The following is a 27,732-nucleotide window of genomic DNA, read 5'->3' as shown; positions in this document are numbered from 1 at the left end:
CGAGGCGAGGGCAGGGTTTCCTGACAGTGATACGTAGCAAAATACTCTGGTAATCAAAAGGGATTTTTTGACCTAAGCTAATTTTGATCCCTGTTTGGTTTGGGGGAAACCTTCAACTTATTTGCCGGGCTGTCTCATAACCCCGTTTATAGCTGGTTGTGTCAGCGTTTCCCACTGCAAACCCTGCATTAGGGTTCTTATAACTCAGCTGTATAAATTTGATCTGGACTTTAAAATTGGCATGTACGTTCCTGATTTGGAAGCGAGTATCGAGGCTGGATGGCTAATCTGTTGGCTATGCACATAATATTGCCGTAGTAAAGGCTGTGAGGAATATGATACAGCTCTCGGTTTCCATTGAGCGCAGAGGAAGCTTATTCGCCCCAAAGAGCAGGTGCTGCCATGGTGCTTTTTTACATGCGGAAGTGGTAAGCTAGATCCCAAGTGTCCCAAACCTGGTGGGATTCCGGTGTGTGAGCTGGGTTTTTGCTTCCGCCCTGGCAGGGGAGGAGGTGAGGAAGGGCTTTGGTGAGCCACCCCGTTAGGTAGGGCTTGCTGGAGCATGGTGGTACAGGGGAGGTTTAGATTGGATATTAGGAAAAATTTCTTTACTGAAAGGATTGTCAAGCATTGGAACAGGCTGCCCAGGGAAGAGGTTGAGTCACCACCCTTGGAGGTATTTAAAAGATGTGGTGTAGATGCGATGCCTGGGGACATGGGTTAGTGGTAATTTGGCCATGCTAGGTTAACGGTTGGACTTGGATGATCTTAAAGGTCTCTTCCAACCTCAACGAGTCTATGACTCTATGATAACCCTATTTGAGCTCATGGTGTTCAGGTGTCAGAGCCAAGTATGGGCACTGCTGCCTCTGCGGGTTGCCTGGTGCTGGGGCCACCCATCAGGAGCCAGGTCGGACGTACGGAATTCCTGCAAGGGAGCCAGTGAAGCTACGGAGCATAAGCATGTCCCTCTTCGTGTTCTGGGGCAAGGTTGTGTTCTCCAAAAATACAGTAAGGGCTGCTTCTCCAAGCTTGCAGCAATTCACTGAAGGGGTGTTTTCTAGCGTACTTTGAGCTCTGCGTAGGCTTGAGAGCATGCTGGCTATTGGTGCAAGGTGGCACTTTGGTCAGGCGAAATGAGGCTAGCCATAAAGAAGGCAGTAACAGATAATGAGTGTAAATATTTGCAGAAAGCGTATTGCGGCAGGGGAGATAAAGCCCTTGTGGTCTGAACACATGTGTGAAAAGTCAGGGTGTTATTTGATAAAAGAGATTTCTTTTATTTAGTACATTTTCTTATTTATTTAAGAACAGACTATTTTATTTTTTGATTCTGCTAAGTTCTTCTGTAATGTTCTTCCTATACACAGGTGTGCTGTGTTTTGGTTTGTTTTTTTTTTTTTTTAATCCTTGAAAATACCTCGTTACAGGGAAGGATGTAGACTGAAAGAGAAGCAAGAGCGGTAATGATACAAAGATCATTGTCTGCTTGACTTCTGCTTTGATTATCCGTGTCTTTAAACTGAATTGCTGTAGCCAGCCACATATCCGAAATGCTCAAGGGGTAAAAATCAAGCTGGAGGGATTTCAGATAGCCCAGGGAGATTTAAGTAGAGAGCAAAGAGTTACCTTCTGAGAGAAAGTTGGAGATGACATTGAAGGATGTTTGTGTGATGGGGGGACCATTATTTGCTGTCAGACAGTGAAATAGTTTCTCTGGGAGAGTGGTTGCGATGCACTATCACACGAGCCAGTTGCAGCTAGAGATTAATTCAAGGCAGACTGCATGGAAAAGATAAAAGGCAGCTTCCATCGCTAGTCAAATAGACCTTTGTCTTAAGGGTAACTGCGATGTAAGTATTTCATTTATTAGTGCATGAAGGCTAGATAGTGACAGTTCAAAGAAAAGATGCTTGTCAAGTTTTCTTCTTAGTCATGTGAGGAATAGATGGTTATAAGTTAATTAGACATGAGTTAAGCTACAAATTACATTGATTCAGAGATAGATGTGCGTGTATGTGCATACATGCAATTTTCCTGGAAAGGATCTTTTAAAATATCTCATTAAAGCTTGACAGTAATAGTAAAAAATCTGGGTGTTTTTTTTTTTTTTTTTTTTTTTTTAGATGCTGGCTCTTGCAAAATGAAATAAAAAGCTAGCTAAAATGTAGCTCAAGAAAAGAGTTGTAGTCCAGTGTGTTTGGGGCTGTTTGCTTTCAAAAACCTGAGGTGTAGAACTACGCTGAGATTACTTTTTATACTGTTGCTTTTGAAGTTCATCAAGCTGGATCAAGAACTGGTTTACTTTTGGTTTATCTCCATTTGAAATGTATTTTAGAACAATATTTGCAGTTTTAGAATTCTAATGTTGAAAACAAGAACAACCAAAACTTTTTTTTTTCTTTTTGGTCAAACAAAACTGAAATCTAATATTAGATTGGTGATTATGTTTATTAGAAAGCGTCCTGAGCATCTCTGGATGGCATGGGCTGTTTTTTGGCTTTTGGCCACGAAGCTGGCTGCTGCTGAGGGGCGGAAAAGAGGTTTTGCTGCTGGGGGCTGTGGGGGTGATTGGCCTCAGCAGGTGCCCGCTCATGAAATGTCTCTCCTCCTTTCCTCCCCCTTCGGTCTCCAAATGAGCTTCCCAGAGTACAGAGACGGAGAACTAGCTGTGTAGGAGGAAACATTTCTGGTTTGGCAGTTTTGAAGCTTTAAAGTCTGGTGGTTAACATCAAAACAAGTCCCGTTTTTTGTAGCTGTAATTCGTGCTTGATTTTAAAAACTTGCCTCGAGCTGTAAATGCAGAATTAAAACAGATCCGTCAAGGATTTCAAGAATATTTGTGGTGCTTAGAAATTAGTTTGATTCATAGGTAGCCAGTTTTATAATTTTAATGCTATACTCTTCTGTGCATATGTCTTGTTGCATTGACTCCGTTTGTTTGCACGTGTACGTTTAATGACGGTGTGTTTTAAGGATATGCTTTTTTCCTACTAGGGATTAAGCATTCGGTATTCTTTTTGCCTTTGTCCATAAGTTTACTAGTCTTTTGGTATTTAAGCACAGGTAATACTGTAGTTCACCAGTGATGGATGCCAGATGATTTTACTAAACTAAGGTTAAATTTGGGGTTTAAAAACAAAATCACTCCTACAGGACAAAAAAAAAAGGCACCTACATCTTTTAATATCTTCTTAATCTGTTGGATTTTTCAAAATCTAAGTGAGAAAAAGAAAAAAGAAGTTAGTTTCCATTGTGGCAAGGAATATGGGGAACCTTTCTTTCAGTTTTGGTTGAAATATGTACAGTTTTGCATACATAATCCCATACATGTATATGAATTTACAAAGTCTAAGAAGTGTCAAAACTGGGGCCAAATATTTCTGCAGTGTGATAAAGATCCCTAATTGTTTCAAGTGTTCTAATTTCTCCTGCTGTGTTCAGTGTAGATGTTTGTTTATTTTTATATACTTGTTCTTGTGATTATATTCCTCTTGCATCTGTGGTAAACTCTGCCCTTGTAGCTCCAGCCCAACTTCATTACAGGTGCTTCACAAGCCAAGGGTGCTGGCTGGGACTCTCAGGGGAAGACTCGTGCTTTGGCTGAGATTTCCTGGAAGTACCAACCTCACCTCTCTTGGTTAGTCAGATCTCTTATCCGAAATCCGTAGGTGTTACTTGGAAGTCTTATTCACTGTATCTAGATAAGGAGATTACTGCTCTGGCATCCCTCTGTACATGCAGTTCTTCACACTCTTGTCCAGTAATTTGTTTGTTCAGGTCTACCTGTGACAGCCTCACCTATAAGACAGATTTGGTCCCCTGCCTGCATGGCGGGGCTCGTGGACGTAGCCAGGGGCTCGTCACGCTTCTTGGGACCTGCCTGTTTTTTTTTTTTTCCCTGTCTCCAGAGTGCATTTTCCAGCCGTATATTTCAGGGATTTTCAGCCTAGGGTTTCGCTGAAATGATTTTACAGCTGTCTCCCATGTGTACTTGCAAAGAGTTTCATCCCCAGTAGGCAACAGTTTGAGTAACCACTTGAAAGTCAGATGATTAGTTGTGGGTTGTTGTGTGTTGGCCACCGCAACCAAACAAAAAAAGGGATTTTTTTTTTTTTAAATGAATTTGTTTTATTTTATACCACTTTAGATGGTAAGGCCTTCCCCTGTCCGCCATGAAAACAGCCACCCTGAAGCCTGCTTTTGAAGCCTTACTGCTGAATGTGCGTAGGCTGCTTTTTTCATCGCGAATTACAATGCGTGAACATCATGCGCATTTGCGTACGTTCAGGGAAGGCTCGATTTTATTCACTTCAGCCGTCCAATCAAAAAGCACAGCGATCCATTTGACCTTTAGCTTTTAGCGCCCTTACGTTCCTTTCCCTTTTCCAGACCTTGCTGACAAATGTCAGCATGCCATAACGTATTGGTTTAGGGATCTGTTTATGGCAGGTTCCACCCCTCGCCCAAAGGTTTGAGGGAGCTTCCCTATAAATAGCTGCGTTGGTCATAGCTTTCTATATGCTTGTAGGGTTCCCTGATATGTGTTTTATAGTAACTGGGTCTCTTAGCTCAGAATTTGGGTATGAACAACAAATTTTGGAGGAATTGTGGCTTTGTTGTTTTGTTTTTTGTAAAAGGAGGCACCATACAAGTTGTAATTTTGATGAATTTAGCAAGTCAAGAAGTTTTTCTGAAATCAGTGCATTTCCTTTTTTGTTTGTCTTCTACTTTTCTTCCTTGCATGGGACTTGCTCTGCTAACTTTCCCTTGGTAGCATGCTTAGGTTTCAACTCTGGGTAAAATTGCTCTGTTGACCTATAATGCTGAGGTACTGGCTGCTATTTTGAATCTGAGAGATGACAAGTCTTCCTACATCCCAGACCTCCCCTTTCACTAGAGTAATATATTTGATAGCACAGGATTAACGCCAAATGGAAGGATTTTTTCTGGTTTTGTTTGAATTTTTGGCTATTTTTTTTAGTTGCTAAAGACTGCGTTTGCAGATGTCTGCGGGACATAGATTGATGTTTAAAAATGCCAGCCATGATCCATTGAATGTGTCATTTTCTGCTTTCAGTCTATATGTTGACAAATTATATATTTTTTGAGTTTTGCATTTGTCTTGCAGCATTAGGCAATACTTTTTCCTCTGTTTAAGTGTTTGTTTTGAGGTGCTGCCTAATCCGTGTGTCACAGCTGTCGTGTATTATAGTCTCTGAGACTTTAGGAAAGCCTTAACCATATCAGGTAGGCTGATGGGATACCTTCCACAGATTTACTGATAAATGGCTGTTCATACACAAAGACTTGCAAAGACTGAGTCCCTAGTATTTCACGTATTTCTACCCCTTGGCCATAGACAGTTTTCCAGACCTAGCCTCTGTGGAGACCTGTGACTGTACTTTGTGGTTGGTCATTGTCAAAAGGAACCAGAAGGAAACAAAACTTCTTGGGCCCTACTGAATGAACTAAACCAGAGGCAATTAAAAAAAAAAAAAAACAACCAAAAAAACCCCAAACAACAAAAAAAAAAAACCACAAGAGAGATGAAAGCCTGCCTTCTTCCTCCCTTTGAGAAGTTGCTTACTTGAGCATGACTGTGGCCCAAGGTGAACTCCACCTTTGGAAATAAGGATAACTCTGCCGTTTGCAGTACCTCCCTAAAACGTAGCACTTTCCCCAAGGAACCCACTCATGCTTGCAGGCAAAGGAAAGAGTTGTGAGGTTTTGTATGCGCAACACAAGCGGCTACAACTTCTGTGCTTTAAGACAGAAACACATCTGGAAACAAAGAGGGAATTTGCGCCATCCAGGACTGCTCTTTTCAGCCAGCTATGAAGTGATTAACAGATTGAGGACGAAGGATATAAATCAGTGCATAGATCTTACCATGTGTTGCGTTATTTCTGTTCTTGGGAGTGAAACTAGTTGAAATTCAGTGGCATCAGATGAAAAGATTAATTTATTGTTCAATGGAGGTCAATAATGTGAACTTTACAAAGGTTTCTGTTGCAAGATATTTCATTCAAGTGGACTGAAGGCAAGGGAGCTGAACTTTGGCAGTGACCTTGATCAAAGATGCAGACTGCTCAAGAGGCCTTTCTTATTCTGGGCTGAATATACTGTGGGTCGCTGGGGGCTATAAACCTATTGAGAGAAAGGCAAAATAGAGTCCTGTAACTGGTCTGTCTGTGACGTTGAACTTTTGACTTTCTAGTAGTTGCAGCTGGGGAGAAGTCGGCTTCACTAGTAACAAAGTCTTCCATGCACATGCCCAGTCATTGACAAGTACATAAACTTTGAAGAGATTGTTTAGATGGAAAACTCTAGAATTGAAAAAGCTGGTTTACAGCCTTCCTTTATCCTCTTGTGAGGAAGAAATCATGTACGAAGAGATAAGAGGCTGGAACTTGGTGTCCAGGAAACTGCCTATCCCTGCTTGCATCTCTTGGTGTGTGTGTGCAGTGCTCAGCCAGTAAAGTAGAAGCGGAGTTTTTGAAAAATAGGCTATACTGTGTGATACTTTCCTGTCATTCAAGTGAAATAAGAACAAGAACCTGTAAATATTACCAAGTTTCTCATTTATCATTCTTGTGATGTTTCAGCTTAACGATGGTGGCAAGGCGGCCCGAGCACATGTGGGAATAGGAGATGTGGTTCTCACCATTGATGGGATAAGTACGGATGGGATGACTCATCTAGAAGCACAAAACAAGATCAAGGCATGTACAGGCAATTTGAACATGACTCTGCAAAGGTAAGATACCTTTTTTTTTTTTTTTTTTTTAAAAAAAAAAAAAAAAAGAATTAATCATCCTCCTAACAGTTTTTTGGAAGATAAAAGCATGTAAGTGGTTTGGCAAAGTGCATGGCGTTAAGCGGCCACAATTGAAAGATATGCTGCTGTAGCCTGAAATGTGTCTTGATTTATAGCATTTTAGAAAACTTATTAGACGTTAATTATGCGAGTCGACAAAGACATTTTCCAACCTTCTGTCACCTGCTCTACATTGAAGAATGAAGTTCCTCTTCCTTTTGAGCTTCAGTTTTGTTAACACTTGTTTAATTAAAAACAGGTCTTATCCAGGCTCTTTTTCCCTCCCCTTCCCCTGACTGACTAGGGGCACTTCTTTTTTTGGGTCAAGTCCTACATCATCATTTTTAATGGCAAATAGAATGATGGATTTATTTAAACAGTTAACCCCTGCGTTGTATGGATGAAAATAACTGAATCTCAGAGTCAGAGAACGATATTTCCTGAAGCAATACTACTGTTTCACAAAGTAGCAGCTTCCCTACGCTAATTGCAGTGTCTACTATAGAAGTTACAGCGTGGTCCAATCTCCCCATTCCTGAAACGTACAGTTTATTGAATTTCAGCATACTTCTCTTAGCTAGCCTGGGACTATGTTTTGTGAGGGTTTGGAAGAAGGGAGCAGGATGCTCGTGTGTGAGTTATTGGAACTGAAGCAGCGCAAGCAAGAAATTCTTTCAAACTCTCAAAGGTCTCCCAGGGCTAAATGTTGGCTTTCATTACAATACTGCTATTTTTATTGAATGCTGTGAGTGAGTCTCTTGGAGGAGGATTGACCTCTGAAGCCATCACATAACCAGAACCATCTTTTCTTGTTATCAAAGAAAACAACAGCAGTTGCACCCTGTGCTTGCTGTTTGCACCCGCCTTCAGCAGTGCAGAGTTCCTCGATGAACGTTGGTTGAGGCCCATAACAGGGTCTCCTCACTAGTTACTGCCTTTTCTGGTGACTTATGCTGCCCTTAATGAAAGGACCACCTCTCCCCGAGACTTCATTGGTATAAGAATAAGAGAGATGACATGGTTGTAGGTTTGACAAACGTCCAGCTCTCCAGGGTGGTGGCACTTGGTCCCAGCCCTGTGTGACGTGTAGTTGAACGGTTGTGTGAGTGCTTTCTTTTCTAAGAGGCTGCAGTTCAGCCCTGCTTGTTGTGTCTTGTTTTTCCCGTTGTCCTGCTGTACTTTGGTCCTTAGCTACCCTTAACAAGGGATTCCCTTTGTTCAGCCTCTGAGGAAAGGAGTATCTTGTGGCGTGGTTCATGCCTAGGGCATGTTCTCGAGTGAAACTTGTAAAGTTGGCATTAAAAGTTTCTTGATGAAACAGAGGTATTATAGCAGCTCATCAGAAGAATCATGCACTGTATCTAGTGTGTCACTTTTCTGTCTCCCAGTGAGGCAGGCAGGTCGTTTAGAAATGCACTTTCCAGGAGCCCACTGAGTCACTCCGGCAGGCAGCTGGGAGTGTAGGGGTTTGGCCCACTTTCTCCTGTTGCCATAAATTGGTGGGCAGAGTTAATATCAGATATAGGAAAGGAATAGCAGGTGTGTCTTGGTCAGGCAATAACTTGTCTGCGGCTGCTTCTGGTTGGGTGCAGGGATGAGTGGTTTGCAAACTGAATTAATCATGAGTTAGCCCGGTCCCCTCCTTTTCTCACCCTTCCTACCCAGCATAGCATCTGACTCACCAGCGTCGGCTACCTGACAGCTGAAGGCTAAGTCAGGATCAGACTGGCAGAGATCAAAGGAATAGCCTCGATCCCAGCATCTGGGGGTGGGACAGATGTCCTCTATTGTGGCTCTACCAGTCTGCAGTCCCATGGTGTCAGCTGTTTCTAATTCTGCCCAGATCCCACGAAACCAAAGCCATAGACAGTGCTCTCCCACCTCCTCTGCCTGTGAAAACTTCCTTGCTCTGATGGCTGTTTAGCAGATTTGCTTCAGATGTTTATTTGTTCTTTATAAGCTGGGAAGAAAGTGCTTCTTGGAGTCAGGCTGGCTCATGCTAACTGCAGATGCTGAATGCCCGTGGGAAGGATGGCTGGAGAGTATAAACAGGGTGGCAAGATAAGCCATTTTAATATTGAGGGGTCTCCATAATTATGTTCTTCCGTTCCTGCCTCTTCTTCCAACACCAAAATAAATAAAGTATTTTGAGCTCTTATTGTTCACATGCAAGATTAAAGAAATGGTATCAATGTGAAACAGTGTCGGCCTTCAAAATATAAGTTGATGCCATAGACAGGAAAACCTAAGACATATCTAATTTTGGATTTACTGCTTTTAATTATCTTTAGGGGTTTTTACACTTTTCTGAGCTTTTATCTACTTCCACATAGACTACTGATAGTTTGAACCACAACACAAGAACATCGAGGTTGGTCTTGAAAGAATGTATAAATTCTTAGATACTGCCCTAGTTTGCTGCTGCTTTAAAGGAACCCAATGATCGGTTGGTCAGAGGTGTTACTTTGAGGTTCAGGAAAATTGGAAGAGCATTATAGCTTGAGCTCATGGCTTTTGCGCTGTGAGTGCATCCATGTTGTGTTTTATGAAAGATGTGAAAGACCTCGGTTTGATCAAATTAGTTGTAGGAACCAGAATATATTTTGTAAGTTCAATTTGGTACATTTCTGGTGGTAGCACCGAGTGACCTTTATTCACGTTAAATTGTGAGAAGCACTCATTTATGGCTGGTTGCTTTACTCTTGAGCAGTTGTAATTTGTCACAGTGTCATGTGGAATATGTGGAAGTTAATATAGTGGTGCAGACTTAATTGTAACGCGAAGAGAATGGCAATATGGGCAAAACCGGCTGAGTATACCGCCAGCCTCACGGCATGTGGGAGACAGGGCTGGCTGTCCTGTTTGCTCGGGAGGGGCTAACCAGAATAATCAGTAGTTATTTGACAAAGAAACAGGGGCTGGCGCTGACGTTTTAGCGCTTCTATTGTATGTTGCAAGGATCAAAATGGTAGTTGGTAGAAAAGCAGTGGGGCGCCCTCGGGATTTCTAGGCCAGCGAACCCACGTGGGTCCTGTCTGAGGTTGATACGGGCTCCGGCGTCCCGGTGTGCGTGGTGGCTGGGGCATGGCAAGAGCTTGCCTTTTAAACGGCACGAAGGAAACTTCGTGGGTCTGTGTGGCAAAGGCGAGAGAGGAAATTGTTAATGATCAGCTTCCTTACTATAAGTATTTTAGCTTGATACGCTTTTGTACTGTTGGTCAGGTTTTCACTTGACTTCCTCTTGTTCTTTATGTGCCAAGAGGGAAAAATAAAATTGAGACAAACAAAATAAGGGACAAGAAGTAGCTTGTCTGGGAGTTTGGAAGGGATATTTAAAGCAATGCCTTCAAAAGCTTTACTTACAGGTTTAAAGCAGTATATTTGTGGAGGCAGATGTGCACTTACCTCTTGTGGAAAACCAATTTAGATGTATTGTAACTTCCAAATGAATGTTGGCAAAATATTTGAAGGGAGAATAAAAGCTCCCTTTTTTCCTGTGTAAGGCAATATCGCAGCTTTTTAAGTATGGAGTTGTTCTCTGCCCCTGAAAGGAACCAGAATTACAGCTGTCACAACCGCAAGTCTACTTTGCTTGGAGATTTCTTAAATACAAGTAGATAAAATAGTGCTTTTCAGCCACGTACAGTAGTAGGCGCCTAACATTTGCGTGTATTGGCAAGTATTTTCAGGTATATGTCTTCATAATGCACAGTGAGACTCGTTTACAGAACTAATTAATTCTGAAGGTTATAAATTTTAAACTCTTTAATAAAAATATAATTTTGGTGTGTTGTTTGCTCATTTTTTCATATTAGATATTGCTTAAAAATTGGGGGTGTGTTTGTTCTTTTTGTAACATGAAATTTTAGCTTCTTGATAGTTTGTGTTGTGTTTGTTTATTTTTTTTTAAATTAAATGCATTGCATAGGGAATTTTTCTTTGTATGTGTCCCTCCCTCCCTGAGATCTTGCTCTTTTGCACCCCAATATTTTATTTTTCCGTTAAAGCCCTTTCCTGGTTCCCGTGAGGACAGATGGAAACCAGATGCTTGCTTTTTTGGATATATTTTCAAGTTCAGTAACTTCGCATGGACTTCCATAAATAAATCTCTTAAGTTGTTGAACAGCTAAGAGCCACCACCTATTTTTTAAATATTGGTTTTGGGGACTGTTTCTCCAGACTCTTGCCTTAATGACTCTTTGGAAGTGAGAAAGATAAAGAATTGTGTATTTCATCTGTTACATGAGGTCATGATACTCACGAAACTTCTGGAAAAAGTGTCAGTGAGCAATACAGGGCTTAAAAAAAAAAATAATCAAACAACAAAACAGAAAATTCTGGAAAGATTTTTTGCTTCTATAATATAGAGCTTATTTACCTCTTTATTTTGTAAAACATCTGCACAGCTGTAATGTGCTTTGTAAAGGGTTTTCTTTCACTTCTCCCTATGAATTTAGTCATTTAGGACAAAAGGCATTGGGATCGCTTGGCTTGGGAAGTGAAAGTATTCTCAAGGTTGTTTACCTCTCTCTATTGCACTGCTTCAGAAATCCTTTTGGGTGCTGTATGTTGGCAGTGAGCAGTTACTACAGTTCTGCTTCCAGCTCTTCAGTGGATGACTTTAATGGATTTTTGCCAATGAACATGGGTGTTAGAAAGCAGTAGATTAATTTTGGTGATGGCTATAGGGGGGGGAAAAAAGAACCCAAACCTAAACCTTTTAAAAGCACAAGGTTGCCTAAGCGTCACAGGTGAGGCTAAGGCCTGCTGGGTATTTCTGATGTCCGTGTTGACGTGACTTGGAGCCAAAATTCAGACCAGCCTTAAGCCTGTGTTCTGCGGTTGGTGAACTCAAGTGTTAAAAACTGTGACGCTTATTTTATTTGCCTGCCTGAGTAAGAATCCTTATCGTACCGTTCTCCGTCATCTTTTCAGTTTTTCTTTCAGGAAACACAAAGTCTAGACTTATAGCTTAAGAACAGATCAAATGCTCATGATTTGAGGTGGGGTAATAGGGAAAAAATGTTATGGATCACTTGATTTCTATTTTCTAAGGTCATTTCTCAAGTTACTCATTTCAGAAATGGTTGTCTGCAGTAACACTAGCTCAGCATGCTTTTTACTTACTATTTTTATTGTTCTGAGTCTTGCTTTTATTATAAAAAAAGAAGTAATGATATTACCATTTATTGTGTTGAGAGCTCTGCTCTGCTTTGGAAATGCACAGGACGAAGAGCCTTTTGCTGTGTGAGGAATGTGTGTTCTGACAAACTACGTAGACAAAATGGATGATCTTGTTCCCATTTTGAAGATGGGAAAGTGAGACACCGTGATGTAGAGCAGGTTTTGAGAGACTTGAGTCCTTTGCTCCTCAGGTGTTGAAATAGTCACCTAGTGTAGGTTAGCTGTAAACTATTTAATTTTACGAAAATAAAACCCAGCAGTGCGAGGAATGGCACTGTGGATCCCAAGAGCCAACTGTAGTCACTGTTACAGGGGGATCTGGAGTCCTAAAGTTTAAAAGTTTAAACTGTGTCCGTAGAAAGCTGAGAAAAGAGCATAACTGCTAAATAAAATGGCGGGGGAGGCTATTATAAGAAAAATAAAAGAGGAGGAGCAAGCAGAAGAATACAAGTATAGAAAGGGTTTCAGGCTATTGGCGATACAGGCTTCACTTTAGATGATGGTTAAAACTCATGCTTTCACGTTTATGAGTCATGGGTTCCTTGGGGTGGATATTTTGTTTCCATAAACCATATAAGGATGAGCTTTAAGAAAGCTATGGTAAGAATGCATTCGGAAGTCTTCTATTTCTCCAACTTTGGTTTACTAGTCATCATCATTTCCCTTACATAGGCATTTTGACTTTAGTTTTGTTGTTTGGTGATTTGCTTTCTTAGCATACAGAAGAAGGTTGTTTGTCCTGGCCGGTTGAACGTAGGCAGTAAATTGGTTGAAAGCATCACAACTTCTGACTAATTTTGTCTAAACCTGAAAACATTCTTTTTTTTTTTTTTTTTTTCCTGGAATTCTTGTTCCTGTAATATTAATTCTTGTATAACTCTTCTTTCAAGGATGTCAAAACTGAGTATTGGTTGATTAAGGAAATAAGCACCGTTATCCCTTTTTAATTGAGAGAGTTGAGACAGAAAAATTACAAAAAAATTACAAAACTCAGCGGAGGGCTAGGAGTATATAAACAAACCATATATTTATAGTTTAGCTGCTAGTCAAAACACTAGGCAATTTAGTCGTCAATCCTAGAATGTTGCCCTCAATTGTTAATATTAGTTTTCAATAATTAGGCCTGAAAAGAAACTGGCTGGAAATAGTGCCTCCCAAACAGGGGTTCACTTGTCTTATTTCACCATGTCACTGAGCTTTGAGATGTTGGTTACTCCAGGTAGCTCGGGCAGTGGAGGCACGTGTAGCCCTGGGAGACTTTAAACGTTCCTATTTGAACTTTCAGCCTTCTCTGAGAATTTTAGTAGGAAACACTTAACATATTTCTGATGTGTTGCTGATCCTAAATGGTCACAGCTTCCTCTCTGCCAAATGCCAGCGTTTCAACAACTTCAAGCCTTAAAGCTCCTCTCCAGTTAACCTTTTTTTTTAGGGGGAAAAAAAAAAGTCAATGTTTTCAGTAGCTTGTAACCTCAAAGCAGTAGGCGTTTGGGGAATGAACCTCACCAGCTTAATGGTGCAGGTACGGATCTGCCTTGCTCCTCTGCCTATTAAAATTCCTGAGTCTCTTTTGTTTTATCGTATCACTTTTATGGAATTGCATGGAAAAGTGTTTCCAAAGAAGCATTCAGGTGACAAAGCCAGGTATGCAGAAATAGGAAAAATGTGGTAATAGAAGAATTTCCATTAAATCAAAAATACGTTACTTATGGCTGCAGGAGAGAGTCTGCATGACCAGGCAAGAAAAGCAATAAGGCAAAGCAAAGCAATATGTCCCTCAGAGTTTATTAGGTAAAAGTACGGAACAATTCACCAGATAGTCCTCTTGTGATCTCTGAATTCCATGTTCAGTGCTCTCAGAAACTTTTGCTGAGGGGGTGGATGGGGAGGAGGGCTGTGCTGGCAGGGCTGTAATGGGGGCTCAGCCTGGAGGGCAGGTGGATGTGAATATTTGTATGGGCTGCTGGCGCTGGTCTTGGGAGCTGTTTTCCTTATGGAAGTGTGAAGAACCGCCTGTGCATCTGGCGTGGGGGTGCCCGGCCCTCGTCATGCTGGTGTTGGGGTTTGCTCCATGGTGTGAGGTTGCTGAACGGGGCTGAGGAGCAATGCTCTGCGGAGCTGGGGCTTGCCTGGCCTGCGGCGGCGGCATTCAGTATGTAGCTTGTTGAGGGAAGAGGTAATCCAAGGTTGCGTGCCTTGCGGCGTGAAAATCGCCAAGTGCTTTTGTCAGGCTGACCTTTGGGTCTGGAGGTAACCTGACCTGCAGGACCAAGGCTGCTGTGCAACGTACAGTAAGCGGGTGCTGCTGAGAAAGTCGCTTTTAATCTGCAAATTTGCAGAATCCATTTCCGAGCCAGCATTTCTTTGAAGTAAATCCCGCAAACTCTGGGCAGGCTCTTCAAATTCTTGTGAGCTTTGTAAGCGCCAGCTCCGGGACTTGGAGGCGAGGCGTTGCTGGTCTAGAGCCTGGTGGCTTTTCACTCCTCTCTGAGCGCTCTGCTGGTGGTGTCCTACTGAAGACATCCTTCTCCACTCAGAGCGTGGGCTGAGGCCTTCCCAGACCGCATCTGAGCCTGCGGCGGCTGGTGTGGGTGACAGCTCACCTGAAGCCTTCCAGGCTTCTCATACCCTCGCATCTTAACAGGAGCTTTTCTAAAGCTGAAAGGGTTTTGTGTGTGGCTTTTTGTGCTATACATCGCAGTGCGAGTGACTGAGGCCTCCTGTTTTGTCTGGTTTTGACATTATGCAGCGTTGGGTTAAAAGTTGTCCAAAGAATTCCAAGCTAATGAAGATGCTGGTTTCTTCTTTGTATACAAAGGTGTCTTGGTACATAAGTATATGCAGTTTGTTGTTGTTGCTGTTGTTTTTTTTTTTTTAATTGGAGGCAATTTAGCATGCTCCTAATTTAGCAGCTGAACAGGTTTTGCTAGCTAAACCATGCCTTTGGAAAGCCTGCCCACAAACTAAATAAATGGAAGGGTACAGCTCTTGCTTCAGCTGGAATTCAAAGTCTTCTGTTGCGCACAGCACTTTGCTGCACGTCAGCTAGCAATTAGGTGAACCACAAAACATGCTGCAGCTGAGCGAACCTGACAAACTAAAGGCTTGCCTTGAAGTTCAAAGGAGAGTTGCTGGGATGAAAATGGAAGGTTGCAGGGTAAAAATGGAGTTCAGGGACTTTTGCAGGATTACACCTACCCCTCTGCCAGGAAAATGGGTGGGAGCGAGGGCTAGTTAAGCAACAGCAGTCTTCCCCACGGTGTGTACCTTAGGGCCTTCCTGGGGATCGTTAGAGCTGTGAAAGATGAGGATTTGTAAAGGCCGTTCAGTTTCTTGAGGTTGATACAGTATGTAGCAGAGGAACATAAATACAGTAGTAAATATAGACAGCAGGCAATGCCGGGTGCCAAAGGTAGATCATTATTTACTGAATGTCAAAATGTTTCGTTTAAGTTTAGAGACATTTTTTACTTTAATTTCAGTTACATTGCCACTCCCCTAGTATCATTAATACCACCACAGGAAAAGAAAAAAAGACAAAGAAAATGGAGCAAAGGAGCAGCCCTGTTATTTAAATTCCATGAAGGTTGAAGAGGAAACACATAATCTGGGTTGTTTTATTTATTTATTTATTTTTAGTTTGTCTGTCCGTCCGTCCCCCCGTCCCCCAGGAAAATGCAAAATATCACCTTTGAGTTGCAGCAATGGCAGCGAATTTACCACTATGTTTTGGGGTTTTTGTCTACATACTGTATCATGGTGGGCTGAACCGGAGGGCAGTCAGATTAGGAGGATATTTCAAAACTCCACCTTCATTTGCATGAAAATAAGGAGGTCATCATGAAGTAATTGCCTCTCACAAGCTGGGAGCCTACAAGTTCAATTTGGGATACATTTTCAGAATTCCTACCTTCATAATCCAAGTCCTCGATGGAATAAGTGTTGGTCAATTGAGAGGCTGCTTGGGAGGATAGCTCAGACGTTATCATTAGCAAAGCCTTATAAGCAGCTGGGTGGGAAATCACTATTGGGGCATCACTATTTTTGAAGGGCAGTGTGTGCTTGTGGGAGGAGGTTTGCAAGTCTTGTGAAATCTGAGAGTCTCTCCCCAAAAATGGAGGGAGAAAGTGTTGGATCCTAGAAGTTCCCACCTGTTTGCAATGGATCAAGTGGTAACTAAAGGGCCTTACTGGTCTCCTTGCTTTTTTTTTTCTTCAGCCAGTGAGAAATGCCTTTACTTTGTACAAGTTGTTGCACAGGACAGAGGTCTGACAAATAGAGCAAAATCTAACTCTGAACTTTGTCTCTTAATTTGATGTGTTGCATTTTGATTTGGTTTGTGGTTTGGTTTTTTTTTTTGCCTTTTTTTTTTTAATTGCTTGTTTGCAGGCAGGAAGTAAAGATTTTTTGTTTTTTTTTTAATTTTTTTTTTAGAAGTAATGTAGGTGATTTTGCTGAACCTATAGATGTTTACTGTAAGGTCCGAAACCATGCATATCTTTTGGATATGTTGGGACTAGTCAAAGAATAAATGTTTACCACCTGCTGATATTATAGGGACTGTATTCTTTAACTCTTACATTTAAGATAGATATGAAAATATTTGCCTTCCATTATAGTTCCGCTATAGGGATTAAACTACTCTGATGTACAATGTTATGAGACGTTTTTAAAACAAAGATTCAAGTGCTAAAACAAAAAATACACAGTGCAAAAGATTATAGAAGTTTCAAAAGTAATTTTACACAAGCAGATTATTAGAAAGTTAATACTTTTGGCTTGATCTTTAGATCATAGAATGGTTTTGGTTGGAAGAGACCTTAAAGATCATCTCGAGCCCCTGTGTCATGGGCAGGGAGACCTCCCACTAGACCAGGTTGCTCAAAGCTACATCCAACCTGGCCTTGAGCACTTCCAGGGGTAGGGCCTCCACAGCTTCCCTGGGCAACCTGTTCTGGTGTCTGACCACCCTCACACTAAAGACTTTCTTCCTACTATCTAATCTAAATCTACCCTCTTTCAGTTAAAAACTGTTACCCCTCATTCTATCACTATATTCCCTGACAAAAAGTCCCTCCCTATCTTTCCTGTAGGACCCCTTTAAGTACTAGAAGGCTGCTATATGGTTTCCCCAGAGCCTTCTCTTCTCCAGGCTGAACACCCCCAACTCTCTCAGCCTGTCTTCATAGGAGAGGTTTTTCAGTGCTCGGATCATCTTTGTGGCCCTCCTCTGGTCTCAGTCCCACAGGTCCAGATCCTCCTCATGTTAGGGGCCCCAGAGCTGGATGCAGTACTCCAGACGGGGTCTTATGACAGCAGAGTAGAGAATCACTTCCCTTGACCTGCTGGCCACGCTTCTTTTGATGCAGCCCAGGATGCAGTTGGCTTCCTGGGCTGCAAGCGCACATTGCCAGCTTATGTTGAGCTTCTCATCAACCAACACCCCGAAGTCCCTCTTCTCAGGGCTTATCTCAATCCATTCTCTGCCCAGCCTGTTATTTGTGCTTAGGATTGCCTTGGCCCACATGCAGGACATTGCACTTGGCCTTGTTGAACTTCATGAGGTTTGCACAGGCCCACTTCTTGAGCTTCTCAAGATTGCTCCTTGTGGGTGAGAACAAGGTCTGGCATAGCACCTCTGCTTGTTGGCTCCTCTGTTGCTTGGAGAAGGAAGGTATCATCGACGCATTCCAGCAACCTCCTGGATTGCTTATGCCCTGCTGTGTTGTCCCTCCAACAGATATCAGGGTGGCTGAAGTCCCCCAGTATGAACAGTAGTTTAGAAGCCTATTTTCACTCTATTTCAAAACTAAACTAAAAGTTATCTGTGTTCCAGCTGAGATCTGAATTGATCTGGATTGATTTCTGTCTGTGAAGACAGGAACAAACAGTGGTGATTTATTCAAATATTTTTTTACTTGAAACGGTGCACTTCAGTAGGACATATCTGGAAATTAGACCATTTTACTTGATCTTGGTATGTTCTGGATGGCCAGCATGCCTCAGTATGTGAGGTACAGACCGGTTTGCAGTGCTCTGCCTAGTAGGTAAAAGACAAGCTAATGATAATCTACTGCTTGTGATTTAAAGTAGCTTTCTTCAATACCAATAGCTTTCTCCTGTCTTTTAGATTTCAAAAAAGCTGAGTAGAGGGGGTATATTTGTGGGCAGCAGGGAATCACCTGATGCGTGCCACATGGTTTGATTCATATGCTCTTACTGTAAGCAAGAGCTAACATTTGCAAGCTGAAATTTAATACAGCAAATTTGTCTAGGTTGATTGTGGTGGTAACTAGTGTTACCAGGAGTCTGACCGCTGTCTAATAGTAATCTGCAGGTTACAAACTCCTCAAGTTAAGTTTGCTTGTCTTTTAAGTTGATCTACATTCCAGGTGTTGAAAAGCCTTTTCGTTGCTGCTGAAGGGTGGAAGCAGAACATGCGATGCATGTTCAAACATCCCCACTTTGAAGAGGTGCAACTCTTCCTAAGTGATCTTTAATAGCATAGATGTTTCTAATTAGTAGATTAAATTTATTTCCAAAACATTAAATTATACATATATATAAATATATATATATAAAAGGAATGTAGGAACAAAACTAAGCTAATCTTCATTATGGAAGTCTAAAAAAATCCCTTGAAAACCACAGGAGTTAATTTTGCTGACTGTTGATATCTAGATGGTGTGCAATACAGCTTCTGTTTAATAGGTAGAAGTGCCAACTGCCTACATTTACTCTCATCTGATGGTGCAATACCAAATCAGCCTTTCTGTAGTCATTATATCCCAGGTGCTTGGGGCTACTCCACAATTTTCAAGACCTGTAGTAGCCATAGAAGTTCACTCTTCCATTTTTGTTTGTTTGTTTGTTTTTCCTTATCTCATCTCACCCAGATGATACTTGCTTTTTGGGGGGGGACTGGGGTGGGTGGGTAGAAGTTGGGTTTTGGGTTGTTGGGTTTTTTTGTTTGTTTGTTTGTTTTCAGAAAAATGCAGAAATCGAGCCATTGAATATTTCAGATGGTGATGGCTGGTAGGCAAGCAACGTTGTTTGCTCTTAGTGTGATTTCCTGGTTAAGTCCTGATTTTTAGTTATTCTGAGGAAAAGGTTAATAGCTGTGTTTCAGGAAGCTCTTTTGGTAACTGTTTTCTTCCCATTTATAAATAATCCTCAGAGGGGAGCATAGGGTTTTTTCTTTAATGAGTTACATCAAGCCGTCAGAAAAGTTATATTATTAGGACTTTGTTATGTTTTGTGTCATTTGAAGCGATCTGCATGGAGTATTATTTTTCCAGGAGGACTTTGAAGCCATTCTGGCTTTCATTTCCTAATTTTCTAATGGACTTCCGTGGTATTCATGGTGACAGTCACTGATACTCCATTAGCATAATGTAGCAAAACGTTTTTTTTTTTTTTGTTTCTCTGGTAATATTACCTACTGTGTGCAGCAGCTAATTCCAGGCTTTTTTAAGATGCTGTATTACATGCAAAATGTTTTCCATTACTGGGCTTGATATTTCGGGTGTTATTTTATTTGTCAGAACTGACTTAGTGGATAAGCCTAGATTTAAAATTGATGGTATCTAGTTCCGTTTCTGGATTTGCAGCAGACTTGGTTTGGCTTTATGTTTTACTTCCTAAAACTAGAAGTTTCTTCTTTTTCTTATGGAGGTAACCTTTATCTACCGTTCACACAGTCAAATCTGACCTGACTTGATAGCTGTTGAGGCTCCGAGGACTTCAGTGGAAGATACTAAGAAAAATGAAATATCCTGATGACCATTAAATCAGGGCTGACTATCTGTCATTTTTGATAGTTCCGTGAGAACTAAAGTGTCGGTGTTGTCCTCCAAATATTTTGCTGAGAACCCATAGGCAAATATTGATTGTTGTACTTATTTTTACACTTTGGTGATGATGTAAATCTGGTTTGAATTGTTAAATAATATTTAGGTTTCGGAGTGCACGCAGGTTTCACTTCCTGAAGAGCAGTTTCCTACAAGCAAATAAAATGAGAAGAAAGGTGAGCTCTTGGGTGCTCTGGTGCAAAACACGTTGTAGAGTTTTGTTGACCTGTAAAATAGACCTGAGAGTTTAATCTTTTAATGCTGCTGTTAGTTCAATATTAGAAGTAAAATCCAGCTTTGCCTGGTGCTTGAGTAACAAAGAGCTATGTATATATTGATTTTTACGTCCCCACCACCGCCTCGCGTTTTCCGATGGGACGTGTTTTGGCCTGACGCTGATTAGGATGTCTTTCAGTGGCTGTGTTCTGGTCTGAACGCTAAGCCTGAAAAATAATAAGAGAATTGAAAAACCTTAGGGATGGCTTTGTCTTAGAGGAGTGTATTGGATCGGTGAACCTGTTCGTCTGGTATCCAGACCCGTGGTGGCTGGTATGTGATGATTCAGCAGAGGGGGGGGGGGGGTGAGAAGTAAACCGTGCCTCTCTAACCCCTGCGTGGTGAAAACCCGGGTGCTTACACAAGAAATGTGGGTTTGATTATCATAAACACTTGTAACTAATAATTATATCGGGGTCTCATGGGCGTTGTTTTGTATATCTATCACCATGACTCTTGTCCCAGACAGGCTGACAACATCAAGGTGTTTGGGCTGCGTGCAGGTGGAAAGGATTTTCTCACGTTGTGGGTTTGTTGTTTGGTATTTTTTGTTTTTCCAATTGCACTTTCTTCCAGCTTTGTGCACACTGTATCCCCACTTTCCCATAATGAACAGTGAGTTATGCAGGAAAAATTTGTCAATTTTCTTTACTCACTTCAGTAAGTGAAGTTTTCTGCTTTTGGCAGGGTCTGCACCAGATCTGAGCCTTTGTCAACTCTGTGGTTTGACACCTGAGCTAGGAAAATCTTGAGGTTTCACCTGACACTTCAGTTTAGTCACAGCTGAATCCTCATTCTCAACCAGAAAAAAAAAAAAAAAAAGGACACTTTGTCTTTGCAGTTGCTCATGTGCGCATTCTTTCATTTGTGGAGATTGCAGCAAAGTCTTGAAAGGACTTTGGTTCCCAGTTGGGGAGAGCCACGGAGGATGTGCTTTCCTCCTGACCTCGTGGTGTTTCTGGTGGAGCCCTTCTGTGTTTGAGCCACTGCCCAAAAAGTGCTTGGAAATAAAAAATTCCCTTCCTTCCTGTGATGAATAAGGAGGTTTGAGAGACCCTACTTCAACTTCATAAAGGTTTTGAAGAGCCCTTTTAACCTGCTGCTTTTGTTTTGTGTTTGCTCCACAATTCTCCTCTCTCTTGCGGGTGACCTGACACCACCAGTGGCTGCTGGAGATGTCAGATCCTTGAGCTCCCCAACCCTGAGGGAACTAATCAATACAAGGGAAGTGTTTGATGCTGCTAATTTCAGGGAGCTCGGAGAAGTGGGAATGGTGGGCATCTAGATTATAACAATGAGAGCAAAGGGAGCAGAGTGGAAGGGAAGCAGTTGTCAGAAGAATACTGTTTCAAAGAATGAGGAAGCTTTTAAGGAAAGATAGTGTAACTTTTAGCAGAAGAAGGAAAAGAAATAGCAAACATGGGGAAAAAAAAAAGGGTGAAAATGATGTGGCACATCCTCAGCACAGAGATGTTGGTGTTGGCTCGTATCACTGGATGACTGTTGACTTCTGCAAAAATATAAGATGACAAAGATTGCCTTTGTTTCTGATCCACAAGAGTTTAAAAACAAAACCAGTAGCAATAAATGTATAAGGATGAAATGGGAAAAAAAAATATTGGAAATATCTCAAGAATGCTTTGGGTAGTAATTTGCCCACTTAAAAATCAGGCAAGTTTGCTCACTTGCCTTAATGCTCAAAACAGAACTCTTTGTAGCTGCAGCGGGGGGGTCGTGCCTGCTTGAACCAGAACTGAACCTGGATCGGTTGATTTATTTATTTTTACTTAATGGCATCTACTTTTCTTGTAAATTGAGTAAATGATTCTAGTTCCTGCTTATTTTCTGTGTTTAGGCTTAATTGAACTTGATGCTAACAAAGTGTTTGGTGCATACTTTGTAAAACATTGGCGCAAGTTTAGGCTTTAGCTTTCTTCCAGCATTCTTGTGGACTGTGTAAGCTGAGCAGAGACTGTTTGTTAAAATGAAATTTGCAAATGATTTCAATCTCTCTTACATTTAAATTCACAACAGATTTATGTGCTTTCATATTTTGGGATCTTCAATATTCCTTGTAACGCCTTACAACTTTTAAGCTTATAATATCTGCCGAGTATTTTTCTCCACGGTTTTGGCAAGCTTTAATTTCCTAACACTTCTAATTCTTACCAAGATACAATTAAAATATTACTTAAAAGAACAAACAAACAAACAAAAAAACAAAACCAAACACCCAACCAACCCACAGCACTCCCCTCCCAAAACCCTGAAGGTTTTAGAAGCTAGTTTTAAAAATAAAAATGGTGACGTTTGAGAGGCTACAAGTCATTGTCTGAGAGAAATAGAAACTTCATAGAGAATTTATGTCAGCAGGTAAAAGTGTTTTGAAGCTGGTGTTTGACATTGCTTTCTGTTTGGAATAAAGTCTTCAGCAGGCAATTAAGTGGGTTTTCCGAGTGGCCGTTGTTTTGGGGGGCTTGCTTTTTTTTGCCTAGTCTGTTGTTTGCGTTTAAGCTACGACTGATTTTGCTGTACAAGAGAGAAAGTCTTGGCAGAAGGGAATGAATTATGGAAATAACGCGAGCTTCAGCAGAGGGGACTTTTAATACTCCCTTAATGTCTTCGGAGGGAAAATGACCGAACCCAGGGTAGTTAGTCTATTGACGATATAATACCCTTTGTAACTACTAAGCTTCTATGCGAAAAATGGAATGTAGAATACATTCTTCAAATGTATTACAGAGTTTAGGAAGCCAAAGTTTTAATGAGCACAGTGACTTCAGAGATAACTAATGCTTCTCGATTACTAACAGATTATTTTTCCTTTACATACAAAGCCACTCCACATGAGCAGACTATAAGTTTCGGTGACACATGGAGTCACTAAAATACACTGTGCTAAGTATAATGTATAACAGTTTTTGCAAGTACAAAAATGTGTAATATTTTCCATTCAAGGCCTCTCAAGTACTGAAATTTATAAGTGTGCCTGCTGTCGATAGTGATCTTGGAGTCCCTTGGCCAAAGGAGTTGCCAGTTATCTCCTTTCCAAGTTTTGGAAGGAAGGTGATGGCTCGACAAGTCGGTCATTTTCCACAGTCTTGTTAACCCATAAGAGACACCCCCCCCCCCCCCCCCCCCTCCCCCCCGTTAATGTGATAGATAAGTGAACGGTGGGACTATCGTTTTTGTGTTGCATCTCTTGGAGCTGCCTAGAAAGGAGCAACGTTAAAGAACTAAATTATAAAGAAAGTATGGTTGTGGAATTTTTCTTTCCTATTACACTTGGCTGAAGGGAATTTTCCTGGAGCAGAAACCTCTTTGTGTAATTTGAACGGGTTGGAGCAAAGGCAGACTGAAGTTCCTCTGGTGGCAGGGCTGCTAGATGAAGGTGGCAGGGCTGCTAGATGAAGGTGGCAGAGTGCTGTGGACACATGTCTTGGGCTTACGGGGAAGTTGGGACAAAATGAAGTTTCAGAACAACTCAGGTAAACAATACTGTCATTTAAGAAAAAAAAAAACAATCAGAAATCAATATTAAATCACAGTTATCACGTAAAAGGCATTTTGAACAGGAAATGGGACTGAGAAGAGAATTGGAAGTCTCGCGTGAGGGCAGATTGCTTCCTGTACTTCTTAGCCACCTGTGTGAAAAGCTGTTAGGTTTGGGTTTTTTTTTAACCATCCAGATAAATTTCAGAGCTAGTATTTTAAATTAATGAATAAAATCTATGGGTCACTGTTTGGTGTGTGGTTTTTTGTTTTTTTTTTTTTGAACAAAACCAAATGATCCTTACTTACATTAGCTGTTTAAAGTATTTTAGTGACACACAACACAGTTGTTGCGAATAAAGAACAAACACTACTTACAGATTCTGTTACGCAGGCCAGTGCTGAAAATAATGATATATCAATTCAATGTTATTGTGGTCCATTTCAAAGAGGGTAAAAAAAAGGTTGGAGAAATCAGAACTACAATTCATGTAATCATAAGGTGGTATAATCTGGTAGATTTATCTTGGTAGGGAGGATGGATTCCTAACTTATATGTGTTTGTTTATTTTTATACTAGAAATAACAAATGCATTTTGGAATAAAAGAAATTCAAAATTTTATAACTCTCGATGTGGAGAGAAAAAAGGGTTCTTTGTTTAAAGAGAAGGACTTAATCTGCTGTTAAAGATAATGAAGCCTGAGGCATTTAGCAGCCTTCCTGGAGAAACATAATACCTTGCAGGGCTGGACCTGAACTGTTTCTGCCATAAGCCAGTAATTAGCAGACACAGCACATCTTTGCTCAAGGTCTGAATAAAGAATACTGAAACTGTTCCTTTTGTTTTCCTTTTCTTTCTTTGCAAAAGAGAGGTGGAGAAGGTTGTAGCTTGCTATGTGGTTTGGTCTGAGGATGTAATTCGATGGCAAATTTTTACATTAAAGCTACACCTTTTATTTTAATCATGGATATTTTTCTTGGCTGAGGTGGATTTTTTTTTTTTTCTTCCCAATACATTAGCGCTAGAGAATGTCTCCTTGTTAAGATGAGATACCCTGAATAGCTGCCCACTGTGGGTGAGGCCAAAAGGAAGTATGAGGGTGAGCTGGAGTAATCGCAAACGTTAGATATTTACTCTTCACTGCCCTATTCATTGTATAATTCGCCCAAATGATTTTATTCTTAAAAAATGCTAAGAATTCGTCTGATCATTCTCGAGACGCACCATGTTCCTGCTGTTTGGTTTTGTGTTTTTTTTGAACGCCATGGAAGACTTCTCTCATAATGAGTTACCAAACTGTTACGTTTCCTCTTGACATTTTCAGCATTTTTCCTTTTTTGACTGTCTGTCTACCAATCTGAGTGGGGTTTGTTGTGGAGTGTTTGGGGTGTTTTTTGTTTGGGTGGGTTTGGGGTTGCTTTTAAATTCCTCTTCCTAAAGAGGATCTGTCAGACTTTGCTGCTACCTGTTTAGGTAAAAATGCGGAAATGAAGGTACAGTATATGCCGTTAATGGTCTAACACTAGTCTCTGCTTTATGTCACTGGAGATTGCTAATGGTCGGGCAAGGAGACAAAAGGTAAAACTGTCAGGAGTGGGCAGAAACTGGCGGAAATGGGCAGGACCCAAAAGATGATCAGATTTCTGTGATGGTAGATGTGGGAGCGTTTCAGTGTGGCACTAAGGGAGCTCTTGTTGCTGCAATCGTTTCAAACTCTCTGCACCTCTGGGGCTCTGGTGAAGCCTGTAGGGAAAGGCTTAGGTAGGCAAGGATCAGCCCTGGTGAGAACTCCAAAAATCAGGCTTTTTGCATGTGGCTACTGCAACACTGCTGGAGTCAAGACGACCATGAGATATTGTGTATGGAGAGTAGAAGGTGTCCAGCACTACTTTGTTGGTTTCCAAACCATCGTACCCAACCCAAGCTTTGTTTAACTACACAGAATTTTCAGGACTGTGAAGAAATGATTTCTCATTTTTGCACGAGAAAGCAGAAATCTTAAGCCTTCCACAGGTCGGTGAAGTATTTTTCTCCTTGTTTGTGGATGTTTCCTCTTGGAGATAGCAGCTGGCCCAAGAAAAAGAATATTGGTCCCTCGTCTGCTTAACATAAATGTGTTATTAAGAGAAGATGTCTGGACAGCTGAGCTTTTCATCTTTGTCCAAAGAGATCACCCAAGAAGTGCAATTTACAGTGTGGAAACTAGTGTTTCACATCATGTGTTTCCTAGCTCCAAGTCAAATGCGCGCCTAAAAACTGTTGTAGGAAGCAGCTGAGACCCATGACTTTTTTCCCCCTGAAAAAGTGTCTTCAAGTAGTGGACTATGGGGTCGCACTCCTCACCATGGCTTACCGGAACAGTATCTTTTACTAAAAAAGCATCTGTATAACAATAATTTGCAGGATCAAATTAGCATGCAACTGTTTGTAACGAGCATTTTCTGCAGTCAGTGAGCCAATGCTTTCAGAGTTCCTGTATTTCAGGTAAATAATTTAAATGTTCCCTCCAGCTCCACTCTCAAATATCAGATTTTCTTGCTAATGCCTTTGAAAGACTGTGTAGGTTCTCCTACATGGCATGACTTTGCCATTCACAATGTCAAGTGAAACTTTTCTACCCATTTCTGGTTTGACCTGTGCAACCCATCTAATACCTTTTTGAAATTTCAAGGCCTCGTTAGCTAGCATGCAAATTGTGGTGCCATTGACCTCGCACGTTTATTTTCAGTGGTGTCCATAGTTATTGAGTGAAAGATTTAAGGAAACAATGTGAAGTTGGCCACAGTTTATCTTCACTTCTTAAAATAACGCAGATGCCTCGGAGAGTGGTGTGATCTTTAGTGACATTTTAATTGTTGGCACAGTTTGAAATAGCCAGCTGGGGCATCACAGATATCTGCAAGGCTTCAAAACTGTAGACTACTATCTAAATGCCAAACTTTTGAGTAGCGAAATAATGCTTTTATATATAGATTAAACACGCAGTAATCAGAAGTGCCTCACAACGTGTGCCAGTAATTGTGAACAGCTGCATTAGAACAATGCAGCTGTTAAAACTCCTCCGTGCCCCACAATACGTGTATTTGTCTGGTCCAAATATTACTCATGGGTATATCTGCGTGCTTTTTTTGAGGATATGGAGAATCAGTTGGGATGCATTCATTTGAGGAAATCAGTCCTTAATTATATTCTGTCAAGGGAGTGAAAGGTATAAGCAGACTCTCAGACTCTCATTTTAAAATGATAATCCAACCCCATTCTCACACGGCAAATGAACAGCATCTTGCCCTGAGGATCTTTGCATGGGAGTCGGAAAACAAATAATTGCCGTAACAAAGTTGTATACTGCTTGTGCGTACGGTGTCTAATACATCGCCGTGCTACCTTCTCGCAGGCTTTAGCTACAGACATATATAATCTTCTATTTCATCTTAATTACCGTTCTTTGCATACTGCGTTTGGCTGCTTATTACTCTAAAGGGGATAAAAAGCCTGGCCAGATCTTGAGCCAGTTTACAAGGGAGTAGGTAAGAATATTGAAGGGCAGGGGGCTGGGATGTGTAACGTAAGCTGTCCGTCTCCGTGTGTTAGGACAACTCTCTGGCCCTTTTCCATGGAGTCAGTAATCTAGGGTCTGCGAGGCATTTGTTGAAAGAGGTAACGATAATAATTCTTCCCTATCTAAACTTATTTTTTTTATTATTTTCTTGGAAGAATTGCTCCTCTCTTAGCGGGTAATAAATTACTTCTCAAATTTTGCCCACTGTTTTTGTACCAGCTGTAGTCATTGAGTTAGAGCAAGCCTGGCCTCTATGGGCATTCTGAAAAAGTTTGATTCACTGAAAAAGTGAGACCCTTCGAGTTATAAGTGCCAGCAACTTAGTCCATTAAGCGGACAGGTTTTTATGTGGCAGGAGGGTGCAAAACACTCCCAAGCCATTGAACCTGAGGTTGAGAGACATCAGCTCATAATTGCCAAAAATCTTTTTAGTGTCTTGGGTGGCACATTTTTATTAAGAAATACATAGTGTTGCTCCCTGCATAAAGCACGCCAAATTTGTCATATTACTGAGACAATCGAGGTAGTTTAACTGATCACTTTTTGTCC

The 27,732-nt window shown here is 41.2% G+C and overlaps 1 protein-coding gene across 7 annotated transcripts in view; it reads left to right on the top strand.

Moving 5' to 3' along the window:
- Positions 1 to 27,732, top strand: part of PDLIM5 (PDZ and LIM domain 5) — a 130,470-nt gene that overhangs the window by 36,315 nt on the left and 66,423 nt on the right. For all 7 annotated transcript variants that reach the window (XM_082482209.1, XM_082482204.1, XM_082482208.1 and 4 more), the window contains exon 3: positions 6,609 to 6,760. In XM_082482209.1, coding sequence (XP_082338335.1) covers positions 6,609 to 6,760 — 152 coding nt within the window. The remainder of the gene's footprint in view (positions 1 to 6,608; positions 6,761 to 27,732) is intronic.

Source organism: Vanellus vanellus, assembly GCF_965231255.1.
Source record: "Vanellus vanellus genome assembly, chromosome: 4".
NCBI lineage: Eukaryota > Metazoa > Chordata > Aves > Charadriiformes > Charadriidae > Vanellus > Vanellus vanellus.
Note: the sequence above shows the minus strand (reverse complement) of the source record. Positions and strands in the feature narration are given on the sequence as shown.